General features: G+C 40.0%; 2 protein-coding genes across 2 annotated transcripts in view; one reads left to right on the top strand and one right to left on the bottom strand.

The window, feature by feature from the left end:
- Positions 1–17,947, top strand: part of LOC133979436 (uncharacterized) — a 1,726,912-nt gene that overhangs the window by 1,447,306 nt on the left and 261,659 nt on the right. The gene's annotated exons all lie outside the window — the stretch shown is intronic.
- LOC133978643 (pepsin A-like) lies at positions 7,563–10,419 on the bottom strand. The gene is made up of 9 exons (XM_062416938.1): positions 10,319–10,419; positions 9,933–10,074; positions 9,520–9,637; positions 8,858–8,976; positions 8,585–8,781; positions 8,369–8,485; positions 8,113–8,257; positions 7,813–7,911; positions 7,563–7,700 (listed from the first exon to the last, which is right to left on the bottom strand). The coding sequence occupies exons 1-9, from the start codon at positions 10,375–10,377 to the stop codon at positions 7,563–7,565; spliced, it is 1,134 nt and encodes a 377-aa protein (XP_062272922.1). The 5' UTR covers positions 10,378–10,419.

Here is a 17,947-nt window from a genome sequence, read left to right as displayed (position 1 = left end):
AAACTAATACTCCCTCTGGTGGCAGAACAGAAGAACTGCACTGTACAAAATGAAGCTCAAACTGATACTCCCTCTGGTGGCGGAAGAGCAGAACAGCACTGTACAAAATGAAGTTTAAACTAATACTCCCTCTGGTGGCGGAACAGAAGAACTACACTCTACAAAATGAAGCTTAATCTAATACTCCCTCTGGTGGCGGAACAGAACAACTGCACTGTAGAAAAATGAAGTTTAAACTAATACTCTCTCTGGTGGCGGAACAGAATAACTACACCGTACAAAATGAAGTTTAAACTAATACTCCCTCTGGTGGCGGAAAAGAAGAACTACACCCTACAAAATGAAGCTAAAGTAATACTCCCTCTGGTGGCGGAAAAGAAGAACTACACCCTACAAAATGAAGCTAACCTAATACTCCCTCTGGTGGCGGAACAGAAGAACTACACTGTACAAAATGAAGCTTAATCTAAAACTCCCTCTGGTGGCGGAAAAGAAGAACTACACTGTACAAAATGAAGCTTTAAACTAATACTCCCTATGGTGTCAGAACAGAAGAACTGCACTCTAGAAAACAAAGCTTGATCTAATACTCCCTCTGATGGCGGAACAGAAGATCTGCACTATACAAAATGAAGCTTAATCTAATACTCCCTCTGGTGGCGGAACAGAAGAACTGCACTGTACAAAATGTAGCTCAAACTAATACTCCCTCTGGTGGCAGAACAGAAGAACTGCACTGTACAAAATGAAGCTCAAACTGATACTCCCTCTGGTGGCGGAAGAGCAGAACTGCACTGTACAAAATGAAGTTTAAACTAATACTCTCTCTGGTGGCGGAAAAGAAGAACTACACCCTACAAAATGAAGCTAAAGTAATACTCCCTCTGGTGGCGGAAAAGAAGAACTACACCCTACAAAATGAAGCTAAACTAATACTCCCTCTGGTGGCAGAACAGAAGAACTACACTGTACAAAATGAAGCTTAATCTAAAACTCCCTCTGGTGGCGGAAAAGAAGAACTACACTGTACAAAATGAAGCTTTAAACTAATACTCCCTCTGGTGGCGGAAAAGAAGAACTACACCCTACAAAATGAAGCTAAAGTAATACTCCCTCTGGTGGCGGAAAAGAAGAACTACACCCTACAAAATGAAGCTAAACTAATACTCCCTCTGGTGGCGAAACAGAATAACTACACTCTAGAAAGTGAAGTTTAAACTAATACTCCCTCTGATGGCGGAACAGAAGATCTGCACTATACAAAATGAAGCTTAATCTAATACTCCCTCTGGTGGCGGAACAGAAGAACTGCACTGTACAAAATGTAGCTCAAACTAATACTCCCTCTGGTGGCAGAACAGAAGAACTGCACTGTACAAAATGAACTTTAAACTAATACTCCCTGTGGTGGCAGAACACAAGAACTACACTCTACAAAATGAAGCTTAATCTAATCCTCCCTCTGGTGGCGGAACACAAGAACTACACTCTACAAAATGAAGCTCAAACTGATACTCCCTCTGGTGGCGGAAGAGCAGAACAGCACTGTACAAAATGAAGTTTAAATTAATACTCCCTCTGGTGGCGGAACAGAAGAACTGCACTCTAGAAAATGAAGTTTAAACTAATACTCCCTCTGGTGGCGGAACAGAAGAACTACACTCTACAAAATGAAGCTTAATCTAATACTCCCTCTGGTGGCGGAACAGAACAACTGCACTGTACAAAATGAAGTTTAAACTAATACTCTCTCTGGTGGCGGAACAGAATAACTACACCGTACAAAATGAAGCTTAAACTAATACTCCCTCTGGTGGCGGAAAAGAAGAACTACACCCTACAAAATGAAGCTAAAGTAATACTCCCTCTGGTGGCGGAAAAGAAGAACTACACCCTACAAAATGAAGCTAAACTAATACTCCCTCTGGTGGCGGAACAGAAGAACTACACTGTACAAAATGAAGCTTAATCTAAAACTCCCTCTGGTGGCGGAAAAGAAGAACTACACTGTACAAAATGAAGCTTTAAACTAATACTCCCTCTGGTGTCAGAACAGAAGAACTGCACTCTAGAAAACGAAGCTTAAACTAATACTCCCTCTGGTGGCGGAACAGAAGAACTACACTGTACAAAATGAAGCTTAAACTAATACACCCTCTGGTGGCGAAACAGAATAACTACACTCTAGAAAGTGAAGCTTAAACTAATACTCCCTCTGGTGGCGAAACAGAATAACTACACTCTAGAAAGTGAAGTTTAAACTAATACTCCCTCTGGTGGCGAAACAGAATAACTACACTCTAGAAAGTGAAGTTTAAACTAATACTCCCTCTGGTGGCGGAACACAAGATCTGTACTATACAAAATGAAGCTTGATCTAATACTCCCTCTGATGGCGGAACAGAAGATCTGCACTATACAAAATGAAGCTTAATCTAATACTCCCTCTGGTGGCGGAACAGAAGAACTGCACTGTACAAAATGTAGCTCAAACTAATACTCCCTCTGGTGGCAGAACAGAAGAACTGCACTGTACAAAATGAAGCTCAAACTGATACTCCCTCTGGTGGCGGAAGAGCAGAACAGCACTGTACAAAATGAAGTTTAAACTAATACTCCCTCTGGTGGCGGAACAGAAGAACTACACTCTACAAAATGAAGCTTAATCTAATACTCCCTCTGGTGGCGGAACAGAACAACTGCACTGTAGAAAAATGAAGTTTAAACTAATACTCTCTCTGGTGGCGGAACAGAATAACTACACCGTACAAAATGAAGTTTAAACTAATACTCCCTCTGGTGGCGGAAAAGAAGAACTACACCCTACAAAATGAAGCTAAAGTAATACTCCCTCTGGTGGCGGAAAAGAAGAACTACACCCTACAAAATGAAGCTAACCTAATACTCCCTCTGGTGGCGGAACAGAAGAACTACACTGTACAAAATGAAGCTTAATCTAAAACTCCCTCTGGTGGCGGAAAAGAAGAACTACACTGTACAAAATGAAGCTTTAAACTAATACTCCCTATGGTGTCAGAACAGAAGAACTGCACTCTAGAAAACAAAGTTTAAACTAATACTCCCTCTGGTGGCGGAACAGAAGAACTACACTGTACAAAATGAAGCTTAAACTAATACACCCTCTGGTGGCGAAACAGAATAACTACACTCTAGAAAGTGAAGCTTAAACTAATACTCCCTCTGGTGGCGAAACAGAATAACTACACTCTAGAAAGTGAAGTTTAAACTAATACTCCCTCTGGTGGCGAAACAGAATAACTACACTCTAGAAAGTGAAGTTTAAACTAATACTCCCTCTGGTGGCGGAACACAAGATCTGCACTATACAAAATGAAGCTTGATCTAATACTCCCTCTGATGGCGGAACAGAAGATCTGCACTATACAAAATGAAGCTTAATCTAATACTCCCTCTGGTGGCGGAACAGAAGAACTGCACTGTACAAAATGTAGCTCAAACTAATACTCCCTCTGGTGGCAGAACAGAAGAACTGCACTGTACAAAATGAACCTTCAACTAATACTCCCTGTGGTGGCGGAACACAAGAACTACACTCTACAAAATGAAGCTTAATCTAATCCTCCCTCTGGTGGCGGAACACAAGAACTACACTCTACAAAATGAAGCTCAAACTGATACTCCCTCTGGTGGCGGAAGAGCAGAACAGCACTGTACAAAATGAAGCTTAATCTAATACTCCCTCTGGTGGCGGAACAGAATAACTACACTCTACAAAATGAAGCTTAAATTGATACTCCCTCTGGTGGCGGAAGAGCAGAACTGCACTGTACAAAATGAAGCTTAAACTAATACTCCCTCTGGTGGCGGAACAGAAGAACTACACTCTAAAAAATGAAGCTTAAACTAATAATCCGTCTGGTGGCGGAACAGAAGAACTACACTCTAGAAAATGAAGCTTAAATTAATACACCCTCTGGTGGCGGAACAGAAGAACTGCACTCTAGAAAATGAAGGTTAAACTAATACTCCCTCTGGTGGCGGAACAGAAAAACTGCACTTTATAAAATGAAGCTTAAACTAATACTCCCTCTGGTGGCGGAACAGAAGAACTACACTGTAGAAAATGAAGCTTAAACTAATACTCCCTCTGGTGGCGGAACAGAATAACTACACTCTAGAAAATGAAGCTTAAACTAATACTCCCTCTGGTGGCGGAACAGAAGAACTACACTCTAGAAAATGAAGCTTAAACTAACACTCCCTCTGGTGGCGGAATAGAAGAACTACACTGTAAAAAATGAAGCTTTAAACTAATACTCCCTCTGTTGGCGGAACAGAGAACTACACTCTAAAAAATGAAGCTTAAACTAATACTCCCTCTGGTGGCGGAACAGAAGAACTTCACTGTACAAAATGAAGCTTAAACTAATACTCCCTCTGGTGGCGGAACAGATGAACTACACTCTAGAAAATTAAGCTTAAACTAATACTCCCTCTGGTGGCGGAACATAAGAACTACACTCTAGAAAATGAAGGTTAAACTAATACTCCCTCTGGTGGCGGAACAGAAGAACTACACTCTAGAAAATGAAGCTTTAAACTAACACTCCCTCTGTTGGCGGAACAGAAGAACTACACTCTAAAAAATGAAGCTTAAACTAATAGTCCCTCTGGTGGCGGAACAGAAGAACTGCACTGTACAAAATGAAGCTTAAACTAATACTCCCTCTGGTGGCGGAACAGAAGAACTGCACTGTACAAAATGAAGCTTAAACTAATACTCCCTCTGGTGGCAGAACAGAATAACTACACTCTACAAAATAAAGCTTAAACCAGTAATGAATACACATGTAAACATGGCCTTTCATACAAAAACTCACTTAAAATAGCAATTTCAACATAACTATTGTGACCATACATTTGTAGGTGTCACACTTCTATTGAAAGCAAATTTGAAAGAGATCTTTTAATAGTCAGTATGAACAGGAGGAATGATTACAGTTAGGAAAACCTCTTTCACTGCTAATATGGAAACCTGACTGCTGCTTTAAGACAGACTTGAGTGTGTCAAAGAAAAAAAATATGAATCTGTCCTTTAAAGTGGTAAATAAATAAATTAATACATATACAGGTGCAACAGTTTTTGAACCTTATAAATATGGTGAGAACAAACTTCATCAGCAGAGAGAACAGTGGGCAGCAGTAAACCTCAGCAGAACTGACTCAAGACATTTATGATATTTACTAATATATATATATATATATATATATATATATATATATATATATATATATATATATATATATATTTACTCAAAGTCACAATTTATATCATTTATGTGAAAAGGACAGTACAGCTGAGACACATGTGTCATCATGCATTATCTCATTTAAAATTACAAAGGTATAATAATAATGATACCTTACATTATTATCAAATATCAATACATTGTTAAAATGGTATTGGAAGCAAGCAAACCATTACTGTATCTAAATTAATAGGTGAAGTTGTGACCACATGTGGAGGGAAGAGAAGAATAAACGTATAAATGTATAAAAATATAAAATTATACTTTTATATGTCCAGTGGTTAGAGTTCGAGTTAGTGTCTCATCTTCTGTTCAGACGGTTTTGATTCGCTGTAGAAAAAACACACTGTTGAATGTAAACGTCATCACATATAAATTTGTGTGCATGGTTTTTAAAATGTATTTAGTTTGACTTCTTACAAAAAAACAAAAAACCTTTAGAATAAGTAAAAGTTCTTTCAGGTATCATTTTTCGTATAGGGGAAAATCTTCCTGTTATATAGCATGAATTGTTTTATGGAGTATTTTGTGTTTGGTTTTATTGCTCAGGCTTTTTGCCTCCACTCTAAAACAATCCTACTACTGTAATTTGAGATCAGGATGTTTGTCATTTGGTCTGTCCGTCTGTCCGTTCATGCTTAGAGATGCTCTATGTAGGGGCGTGAACGACGTGAGGAGAGAGGCGACATTTATCCACGGTCACGGACATTTTCAACATGCCTTACAAGAGCAAATCACTGTTGGAAAATACTTGCAATGCCGCCAAACGCTGCATGACATTAACGCAAGGTGGCGAAACTCCAGAGAAGTCAGGTAAGAAACCACAAAACACATTCCACACAGTAGCTAAAGCTAATGCTAAAGCTACAGATTGTTGGCTACTCACCCATACAGCCTTCCAACCATGTAATTATCCTTCCGCGACATGAATTCACGCATTATGTTCCTTTTGGTCTCAGGGTTAAGATCAGTTTTGCTCCAGAGTTAAATAATAACTGAATGAGGGTCCGGGATTATGTTATGAATACACGCGCTGCGGACAAACTGTGCATTAAGATCAGTGAATGACAAAACAGAACCAATGTGAGTCACTGAAACAAGAGCCCCGGTAGGTGCTAAATAGGGAACATGTATCGTCTATGACTCACTGTCATTTGCTTTTAAAAGCGCATTGAATGGGACACATCTCAAACCTCTTTATGAGACTGTTTAATTAAAAAAGTTTATCTCCCCCAGGAAACGAGCAGTGTACTCTACACAACAGTGGACTTCAGAGCTCAGCAGAAACCCTCAGAGCTATATGCAAACCTGAGGATGTACAAAACACATGTGGGAGCCCCCCACCTCACTCACCCAACTAGAGCACAGAGCATGCTGGGATGGTGGAGTACTCCAGACTGGCAATCCACCAATCAAAGTGTAATTAGTTTCTGAATTTCCTTTTAAAGGAAACTCCATAGATTTTACACATAAATGTCAGTTTACTATTTTTGGAGCTTGACCCATACTAGGAACTAAATATTAGGATATCTTGGCCCTCACTGCTTTGATGTAACTATCATTTGGTCTCTTGTTAGTCTCCCAAATGTATGGATATTCATACATTTGATGAACCCCTTCAAATGTATATAACATGTTTGGGAAAGTGATTAATGACTAGAAATGAAAATGACATTAAATAAATGAACTCAAGACAATTATAACATTTGAGTTGTGTGTTGGTTGTGTTGGTTTCCACTTTATCTCAGTTTGAGACCTTTCAACAGGGTGGTCCTATTTACAGGATGAGATAGCAGCAGTAGAGTTGTCAGATCATGTCATCGTTTGTTATATCAATGTTTGTCAGCTTCTTCTCGATCACAGCCTCAGAGATCCTCCGCTACTCTCAGAGCAGCTCGATTTTATATTCTCGGCCTGTTCACAAAAAGCTGTTGGTGATCCTTTTTGTATCCTCTGTAAAGGGTCAAGTTTCTCTCAAGAGCAAATGAATGGATAGGGTGGACTAATTCTTTTGCCTGTGACATTTCAGTGTAACACTGTAACACAAAATTTAAGATGTTCTATAGACATTTAGTGATCTTGGATGTAGTCACTACAGTCAGGCTGAGACAGACACAAATATAATGATATAATCTTTTATTGATAATGCAGTTGAAACATGTTCACATTTACATTGTCTCTTTTTAAAATGTTGTGTGTTAATTTTTCAATCAGACAAGCACCTACAGGAAAATACACATTTACAGATTATCCATCAGGTGTTTCATTTGATTACACAGATTGTGCCAGACCAACCCTCTTGTTCTGAGTATCAAAGATGGCGTAGTATTCCCTGATGAAGACATCTCCCAGGATCCATTGCTGGTCAGTGCCCTCCTGGCCAAAGCCAGTCTTGCAGCTGGAGGAGCTCTGTGGAGATACACGAGAATGTAGATTGATTTTGTCCACATAATCTTCATAATGCACATTTAAAATAAACAGATACTGTTCTGTTGCAGTGGGTGGCAGTGGTCCAACTGACCTGAGAGACGTATGCAGATGCAGGGACGGTGAAGGCATGACCATTGAGAGTGAAGGTGATATCAGGCATGGTCTGGATGTTCTGGCAGTTCACTGTAGCCTGTGAGAGGAACATCACACAGACTGTGTAGTTACAGACATGTATTTATTGGTATTTTACAGCTTTCCACCTTAAGTAAGTAACCAAGTAATACTTAATTGTTTTTATTTGAGAAGATTCGACGTCAGAGCTTCGAAGTTCTGTTTACTCTGGGTGGGGAAAACAGGGAAAATCTACGTCAGATGCTATGGTATGACTCACGTCTCCATACTGGTTGGCTGAAGCTCCAACCCGGGAATTCATATTGTTGATGTCGCTGGTTGGGCCAACAATCAGGGAGGTGCCAGTGTCAATGATGGCCTGGCAGCCACCAGAGCAGGCAACAGTCTGTCCATTGATGGTAACACTGTGAGGAGGAGCAATAGAAGGTAAATTAAAGTAAAGCTAGGAGCCTTTGTGCAACTTATGTTTGTGGTTTGTGTGTCATTTTGCTGATTTTAGATGCATTTTTCTGTACCTGTCCATTTTAATCTGCCAGTAGGAAGCAGAGGTCAGAGGGATCCAGGTGATTTGTCCAGTGTAGTGGCTGGAGTCAAGACCACCAAAGACCACCTCACTGCCCTGTGCACTGTTGCTAAGGGAGAGAGAAAGAAAATACAAATGTCATATGTAAAAATAAGTACTGGAAAAAAACACACATTCACACAGTCAGATTTCTATCCTGTTTCAGTACCGGCTCAGGTAGACGGAGAACAAGGGCTGAGGCAACAGTCCCTCACTGACCATGTTGTCAAAGACAGGCACAACATTGTCAGAGGCAATAGACTGGAAGGCCAGTCCAAGGATACCATCAGCCGGCATGTAAGTCATGAATTGAGCCTCTGTTTCGCTAACACCGAACACCTGTTTGGCCACAGAGATGCCGCCAACCTGAAAACACAAGACAGCTGTCAGTCACAGCTCAACTGACCATGGAGATATGTTTGTTCCAGGGCTTTTTGATTACCTCTACAGTGTCGCTGACCAGTTTTCCGGTCATGCTGCCAGTGCCGTAATAGATGGACAGATCCTCGCCATTCCAAACAAAGGTAGAGGACTTGTAAGGGTTGTATTTCTGGTGATTCTCTGCAAAGTAATAACATCTCTCTCACATGTGTATTTTATGACCATGTCAAGAAACCTGGACCCTCTGCTTCATAACTGCACTTAGTGTTGTCCCACCACTAGCCTTAATAAACTGTTATAGTTCATTTAAATATTTTACATAAGTAAAAAGAAGTAATACCACATAGTAAAGGTGCTCCAATCAAATTACATCACAGTAGTAAGTAGGAGTACAGAATCACTAGTAGTAAAATGTACTACTGTAAGTTTACTCATTGTGTAGAATGGTCCCATATCAGTCATTATAACACTGATGCATTAATATGTAAGGAGCATTTAAACTGTTCAAAATGTTATTACTTCTTTAATTGAATCTATTAAAAAATATGCATTACATTTAATTCATGCTTTATATTTCACAAGATAATGTGTACAATGTTAATGTTAAATTATATTTAACAAATTTCTACTAATATAGAGTACTTGAGTAAATATAGTGAGTTACTTTCTACCACAGTGAAATCACAATCTAAATGTTAAAAGCAATATGTTAGTGGTACTCACGACAGGCCGGGCTGGTGCACCAGATTGAAGGGATCCACAGGTTAGAGGAGCCGGTGTCAAAGATAACCGTGAAGGATTGAGGAGGGGTACCGATAGAGATCACGCCATAGTAGAACAGCTACATGGAAGCAACACAAAGACAGGTTTACTCAAATCTGACTGAAATGTGTGGATGTATTTTGTGTTTATGAGTTTTACAGGAGCTACAAACTGGATATATATATATATATATATATATATATATATATATATATATATATATATATATATATATATATATATATATATATATATATATATATATATATATTTACATCATAAAATCAACTACCTGCCGGTTTTGCATTATGTGATTTACAAGTGTGTCATTCAGGAAAACAGTTATGAATCAAGTCACTGTAGTCTGGACTTACGTCAGCATCGTTGGTCATTGACTGAGTACCAGTCTGGGCGAACTTGGCCATTGGACGGTATGGGAACTGCTGCCTGACCTGCTCCCAAATTCCTCTCTCCTCCAGGTATTCCCTGGCAGACTTTCCCTTGATCAGGGGCATCCTGCAAACAGAAATGTGAATAATGAATTAGCAAAATGAGGAGATCCAGAATTTTATAGATGGAGAAATCAGAAAGTAACCATCAGTTTCAGCTTTTTTTGCAAGTTTGAAAGATTGCAACATGCAGCAAGATGGCCCTTTTCCCCTCAGTAAAACCATACAGACACTATTCAGTCTATTCAGAATAAAAAATGTCAAATAAATCAAGCAACCACTTGTTTTTCAAGCAGCCAGGTCAGACTCACCTGTGGAGGCATTCGGAGAAAGCCACAAGGGCTGACAGAACGACGAGCCACTTCATCATGCTGATTACTTGATCTGTTGGACTGAAGTGAAGTTCCAGTGGCAGAGTCCAGCCCTTATATACAAAAACATCAAACAAAATGCCCTTCCACATATCTTTAGCTGGAGATTGGAAAAATGTGATATCTAAGAGCAAATATCCAATCAAACAAAAACTTTTCCAGAATCATCAAACTTTTTTGAACAACAACATAAATTCAGGTACAATTTATAAGACGGAACCAATAATTTATTGTTGTTGTATTTTATAGTATATTTTTTAAAATTATTACAACAAAGAAAATTATGTTTGATGCTGAAGAAGTCATTCTTCAAAAGACAAAGGTGAAGGTACTTTATTTGTCACAAATACAGTTGGACAGTGAAATTCAATCTCTGCATTGAACCCATTAGGAACATAAGATTTGTGTTTTACTATTTCAACTATTTCATATTCCGCCACCTAACAGGCGTAGCTACACACTCAACCGACACTCGACCTCCCCCCGCGCCAGATTCGAATTTCAGATTTGGATTTCAGATTCAGAATTCTTCATCATTGCCATTCTTACCATGTACTTTCATACACATGTAAAAAATGAAATACTGTTCCCAGTAAAAGGCAATAATAATAATAGTAATAATAATGACCGGTAATTATGTCCACCTCGACCTTCTTATCCATCCGTCCACGTGTAATTCCTCAGGGAACCACAAACATCATTTGGCCTGGTCGACCTTAGACAGAAACTTCCGACCTGCCCAAAGGAACTTACACCAGCCGATCTCACTGTCTCCTTCTCGTTTTTGCGACGCCATCCATTCTGTTTTTTCCTACACAGAAGGTCGGAGTTGGATGACCATTTATCCACAACCCTCGATTTAGCTTTGGGATTTGGTGGCACATATTCTCTTTGTGTCCCAAACTGCCGGAAGACTTCAACAATCCAATTAAGGGACACACTGGGGCACTTCAGTCCCCAAACTGTAACGCTGCATGTTCGCGGCCCACTGTCCACTAAACCCCAACTCGCACGGCACACCATCCCACCCTGCTACAGCTAGCACACTCGCCACTTCTTTGCCTCGCGCTCTAGCTTCACAAAGACAAAGCCCTGCCATTTTTTGCAGCTTGCGCTGCAGCCCCCTCCATCTTTTCCCCTTACACTAGCTAACACCCAGCCGACCACCTTCTGCCCCTTTTTCTTAAAGGTAGGGACAAAAGAGGACGGGTGAATAACTGCAGCGTCCTCGCTTCCTTGTTGTTGTCACTTCCTCCACACCTGCTCCTCCAAGACCATCCCCAAATTCCTGTCAAGCATGTATTATGCCAAAGAGCTTGATTATTTAAAGCTTACATCACCAGTGCATCTCTCCTCCTCCCCGCCACCTCAACTATACAATTCACATTACTCCCCTAGGCCGAGCCCTCCTATCCCACCTCCCACGACCTTATAGCAATGGAAGACACACACAGGATTGAATTACAACCATGGCATCAGTTCCTCTCCTTACGGAACGCCATCTCTTCTTCTATGACTACCAACGTATCCATTTATCGTTGCAGCCATCCTTTTGGGGGCACGAGTGGTCAAAAATGAGTATCACCATATCCTCGGATAACACAGCAGTCGTAGACATCAATAACAGAGGCCGTTCACATAGCTCAGACATCATGTCCTAAAGATAAGAACTACCCCAATCTAAACATACATCAGCAGAATCAACTTTATCATTAAATTGTCCTCCGGAGCTCCATGTCCTAGCTTTTCCCACTCTCACATCCGTATGTTAATTAAAGGACTCCATAAAGCTGAACCTCATCCCACGGCAAAACGTTCACCTCTCACCTCAGACCTTCTAACACACCGTATCAGAGCCCTCCGCACTGGCTACCTATCCCCGTATATAGATAAGGTTTGAGCATCCATGTTCCTACTAGCATTGTTCTGTTTTCTGTGCTGTCCTGAGTCCACCACTTCCTCTTCTTACAATGACCCATCACAACACACCACCATATCTGACATACCAGTCCACTCTCCCGACACACTCATCTTCCACCTCAGAGAAAGCAAAAATAATCAATCCGGCCAGTCACAACCCGTTTTCCTATTCCGTTCGCATCCATTCCTGAGCTCTTACGAACCAATCCATGACTACATCTGATTAAGACAAACCAGTCGCGCCTCCCCACTTGATCCACTATTCATTACTGCAACAGGTACAATAACCACACGTTTCGGTCCCATTTCCTCCTACGGCAAATCCTAATAGAATCCAGCGTATCCCCAGAATCATACTCAGGTCATTCATTCCGCATCGGTGCCGCCTTCTCAGCTTCACGACATGATATCCCGGACAACATCCTTAAAATTCTCGGCGATGGTCATCACCTGCTTACTTAACTTACCTCCGCCACAGCACTACTGACATCATAAACGCTCACGTGCTTCCGTCCTCTGGAAGACTTTTTGGGGGTCTGCAACTCGGACCAGACATCGAGACAGCTCCCCCACCCAAAGTCTCATCCCGCCCCAGTTCCCTCCACACACCCAACTAGATGACGGGTACAGCATCCTGCGCCTCCTCATCGACCCGGCACCCGGCTTCAACTTTCATCCACACCACACACTACACCTCTCTTTTTTCCTCCCCCTCTTACATCCCATCCCTTCCCCCATCCCCAAGTCCCTCACTTCTCCCTCCAAACCCTACGACCCCCTCCACCCTAACCCCTACATCCACTCGACCCTCACCCCATCCCTTCTTCCCTATCCCTCAACCCTTTTTCCTTCCACATAATAAATACTTAAACTCATATCTTAGTTGGCGTGGTCTTTGTTAGTGAAATTAAGATAAGTGCATGCTGATATGCAGATCTGAAGATTTGATGTCCTTATTTTTTGTTGAACATTTATATGGAAACTTTCCACGAGTTTTTCCAGTGAGAACTGAGGTCACTTGCAACCAGGTTATCTGATAACAATAATACACAAAATAAAAACAAACTGCCATGGCTTGTAGAGTAAAAAAAGAACATAAAATACTTCCAGAACTTAAAGAAGGTAATCTAAAACATACTACAGGTTTCTATTTTCTAATTTTAAAAAATGTCAGTGAATGTTTTCTAGAAAATACAGAGTAATGCTAACAGATGTAACAGTTCATAATATAAATGCAACTTTGCACACACTAAACAACTTGTAAATGTAGTTTACAAGTTGTCTTTTTTTGTTCTTGGCACTACTGTTATCACCTTGTATAACTCAGTATGTACGTATGTGTGTGGTGGCTGGATATGAATGTGTTGGAGTGTGTGTTTGTATGCACTTGCTAAAAATACTTTGAAAATACTTTAAGCATGTAGTTTCTTGCATATTTTTAACTGGAGTAATTGACACAAGTCATTGTCAACTAAGAATTTTATTTGAATTATTTGAATATATCTGTTGATTTATTGTATTATATTCAAAATCATTCATTTGTTGTTTTTCAACCTTTTTTAACATTACCAATATTTTTGAATAATGCTAATGCTTCTACTATTCATAATTCATAATCATAATACCTTTGTAAGGATAATCCTTTAATTAATTATTAAAGGACATTTTATCATTTTATTTTGATCCACTTGGTTTTTGCTTCTGTAAAACAGAAAGTTTAATTGAGCTCCGTTCTCTGCCTTGGGTTTTGAATTACGTTGTATTCTATACAATCACAATAAAGGAATCTATCTATTTAATATATTATAGGTACAAAGACACCAAAGGAAGACAAATGCCTCTCATTACAACTGCCTTATTTTCACACAAAAATTACACATAACAAAATAAAATATGTATAATCTACAATGGTAAAGCAGAAAAAATGCACAGAAATGTGATGTCACATTGCACTCTCATCAGTTTTATTAAAAATTAATAAATTAATTGGGCGGGACCTCGCACCCTTGCGCACGTCGGCCTTTGGCGAAGCTGAAAGGTTTCTGTTAGGGGTGTTATGCCCCAGTCTAGGGGTGTCTAGGACATAACGTGAATAGGCCCCATCTTCCCCAAATCCCAAGTAGCCACAAGCAAGATTGGTTTGTATATAAGGAAAATGTATTTATTTACACAAATATATAACTGAACCTATACATATAAATAAAGTATAAAGCTGAGTTATTAGTCTTCAGGGTGGACTAAGGCCAAAAAAACAAATAAAACAATCCTATCTAGAAAGTAAGAAAATGCCCTGAGAAAACAAATGACAAAAACTTACCTCCCTAACTAATTAAACAAGAGAAAACAAGATTAACAAACCTGGCAGTCCACCCTTATTACTCAAAAGAAACTATCAAAACTATATCTACTCTCAAAACAAGGTTCGGACAGAACAGAAGTGTGGCCAGTTGGGAGAGGAGGAGGACAGGGAATGCCTGCTGCCACCAGGCGGCCGCCATCTTGGCTCCTTTTATATCAGGTGGCCTCCCGGCTGCAGCCAACCACAGGCCAGGGCACAAACCCCATCCACCAAACGTCGCCGCGTCATGGCACACACCTATCTGTATGTGAAAATCAAAACAAAAAGACACAGGACACACAGGCACACAAGCACACACACAGCAGACCGAAAAAAATGACCGCAGTCATAACAGGGGCCTTTAGATGCCTTCAGACCCGGGCATTTATCGGACACTGCTATAAGTAGATATACATTACACACACACACACACACACACACTCACATATACACACACACACACACACGCAAACACTCACACATATACACACACACAAACAAACACACACACAAAAACATATACACACAGACACACTCACTCACACACACACACACACACACACACACACATATATACACACATTTAGTCCATTCTGGACAGGCAGGGAGTTCCGGTCCTCTGAAATGAGGCCAACGCGGAGGTAACTTAAAACTGCATTCTATCAAAAGGCCACCAGGGGGCTACCGTTTTGGTGTCAAAAGGCCTCCCTGATTTTATATGTGACGATAAAGCAGGGTATGCATTAGGGCGTGGCTACGTCGTGATTGACAGGTTGATTGGTTCACAGGTTCAGGAGCGCGCCTCATGCTCCTCCTGATGCCCATATAAGTAGAATCCGTGTTTTTATTTTTCCCGGCATGCACCGGAAATTTTCAAGATGGCGCTGCCCAGATCCTAAATAATTGGCTTCCGAGCAGCAGTCCACAAACCAATGGGTGACGTCATGGATGTTACGTCCATTTCTTATATACAGTCTGGAGCATGTTTAGGTGGTCAAATTTAGGGTCAAAGTGGCATTAGACTCTCCTCCCATTCATTGTCTATGGGAGCTTTTTGAGGTGTAAAGCAGCCTTTCCCTCCTGTTAAAAAGACAGACATGCTCTCGTCCAATCAGCAATGATCCTTGTCATAGCAGGTACCTAACCTTTCTGTTAGGAGTAAATGTCGTTGTGTTTTTGTTAATGTCGTTGTGTTTTCCTTTTTGTCATTGAGTTTTTGTTAATGTTGTCGTGTTTTTGTTAAAGTAGCCGTATGTAAGAAATATATTCCAAGTAATCATAAAATGGCCCTGATATGTCACCAGACATTACGGAATCACGCGCGTGCAGGATCACTTCCAACAACTGGCAACCCGAGTGAACATCAACTCTGGGAGGAGGGGGTGAGGAATGACAGCTCTCTCCAGTGTTTTGAAGGTGGACTGCAGTACCATCTCTAAACGCCTGGTGTCAGAGTTACACACTTGAACTTTAATGTTTTTGTGTTTTGTTTAACAGCGTTGTGTTTTTCTTTTTGTCGTTGTGTTTTCCTTTTTGTTGTTGTCGTTTGCTCTTCAGGGCCACCGTACAATAGTCCTCCGAATAAATTAAATACAGGCGTACGATCCTTTTGACTTTGTAAAACGGAATACAGGCTTTTTTTTTTTTTCTTGCTCGTCTGTCCGTCAGTTTAAAGTGAGTGAAGAGAAAAGTTTGCCGCTCAGTTATAAAAGTTATTGTGATTATTTACTGGCTACAGTAAATGATGTGAACAAAACACAAAAAACATATTTGCACATTTTAAGGACTCGTTTATTGATGGCCTAATATTTCTGTCAGTGAAGAAAGAAACGTGTCCACAAATGTGTTTATTTTATTAATTTGGATTTTTGTGTTTATTTAAACGTTACTAATATTTGCTAATATCTATAAATGTCACTTCTTCAAAGTTCTTCCTTCCATCCAAAATGACAGATGACATTCATATACTCGAAAGACAATGAAAATGTTACAGCAGCCGCTTCAATCAAATACAAAGACAATGAGGTGAAATAAACAAATACATTTAAAGGTGAAGTTAAATATCGCCTACAATAGTAACACACTCACTCAAATAATAATCATAATCATTATCATAATATCAGGCAGATGAACCTGATGAAGGCAGAGAAACGAAATGTGCATTGAGTCCATGTTTTACATCAATATGTGATATTAAATTGAAGTTCTGACCACAAACCATCTTTAAAAATATCACAACAGTAAAATTATTCAAATGACAAAACATTGAAGAGAAATGTGGACAGGGTAAATGAATTATGGTTCAGAATACTTCCGTATACATACTGAACAAATGAATATACTGGAGATGTTCAGTAACTGTGTAATATGAACAGGGATGAACAGTTTTATACATATATATTTTTGTTGACTATAACAAAATTTCACGTAAATACCTGCCTATGTATGTGAACATAACATTCCAATAAGTCATTGTGTGACACAACCCCCTTCACCTCCCGCACCTAGCCGTCTTTGCTCTCTTCTCCTCCTCCTCCTAGTTCTTTAATGCCACCCTATGTTCGTCCTGTCAGCCGGTTGATTGCCCTTACTGAACTCAAGGATACTCCCGAACCTCCTCCAACCTGAGGATTTTCTTTAGAAAATCCCCACCTCCTTCCACCACATCTCACTCCAGCTCCGCCCCCAGAGTCCACCTCCTTCCACCACATCTCACTCCAGCTCCGCCCCCAGAGACTATTTAGACAGCCAGCTCACCTGTGTCAGCCTTTTTCCCTCTCTGGAGAACAAAGGAGCTGGCTGACCTACCTCTACAATAGTATAAGATGTGTATTTGATGTAAGTCCCTTTGTTTATATATGATTAATCTGTTTAGTAATTATGATAAATGTAATGGAAGATTATTTCTACCTCTGTAGTTTGAGTAATGTTTCTTCTCTTAGATATCTTTGGTTGATTGTTAGTTATAATTATGCATACATTTGACTTATGATTTACTGCCTTGTACTTATTGCCAGATACAAACCAGCTTGGATAATAAAATGGACTGGAACTGGATCCTCCTTGTTGTGTGATTGTTGTTCTAACAAACAACCCATTCCGTTGATCTACTATCCTTAAAACCAACACTCCATCCTCACTAGTCCAATATTTTACAATACACAACTGTAGTGAAGTCTACTGGTATATTTTATAATTAATCATGCAATATTAAATCCAACCTGGCCAAAAACAGGAACACAAGCTACCGTCATATCATAAAATCATACATAATACAAAATGTCACCTGAAAAATTAAGGGGGGGTTCATA

Source organism: Scomber scombrus, chromosome 4 (assembly GCF_963691925.1).
Source record: "Scomber scombrus chromosome 4, fScoSco1.1, whole genome shotgun sequence".
In the NCBI taxonomy this organism is placed as follows: Eukaryota; Metazoa; Chordata; class Actinopteri; order Scombriformes; family Scombridae; genus Scomber; species Scomber scombrus.
Note: the sequence above shows the minus strand (reverse complement) of the source record. Positions and strands in the feature narration are given on the sequence as shown.

Excerpts from the sequence above, each read along its gene's own strand:
- LOC133978643 (XM_062416938.1), bottom strand. The coding sequence starts at position 10,377 with ATGATGAAGTGGCTCGTCGTTCTGTCAGCCCTTGTGGCTTTCTCCGAA. Across the intron at positions 9,638-9,932 it reads CAATGACCAACGATGCTGAC|CTGTTCTACTATGGCGTGAT; the intron begins GTAAGTCCAGAC and ends GCTTCCATGTAG. Across the intron at positions 7,701-7,812 it reads CATCTGCATACGTCTCTCAG|AGCTCCTCCAGCTGCAAGAC; the intron begins GTCAGTTGGACC and ends GTATCTCCACAG.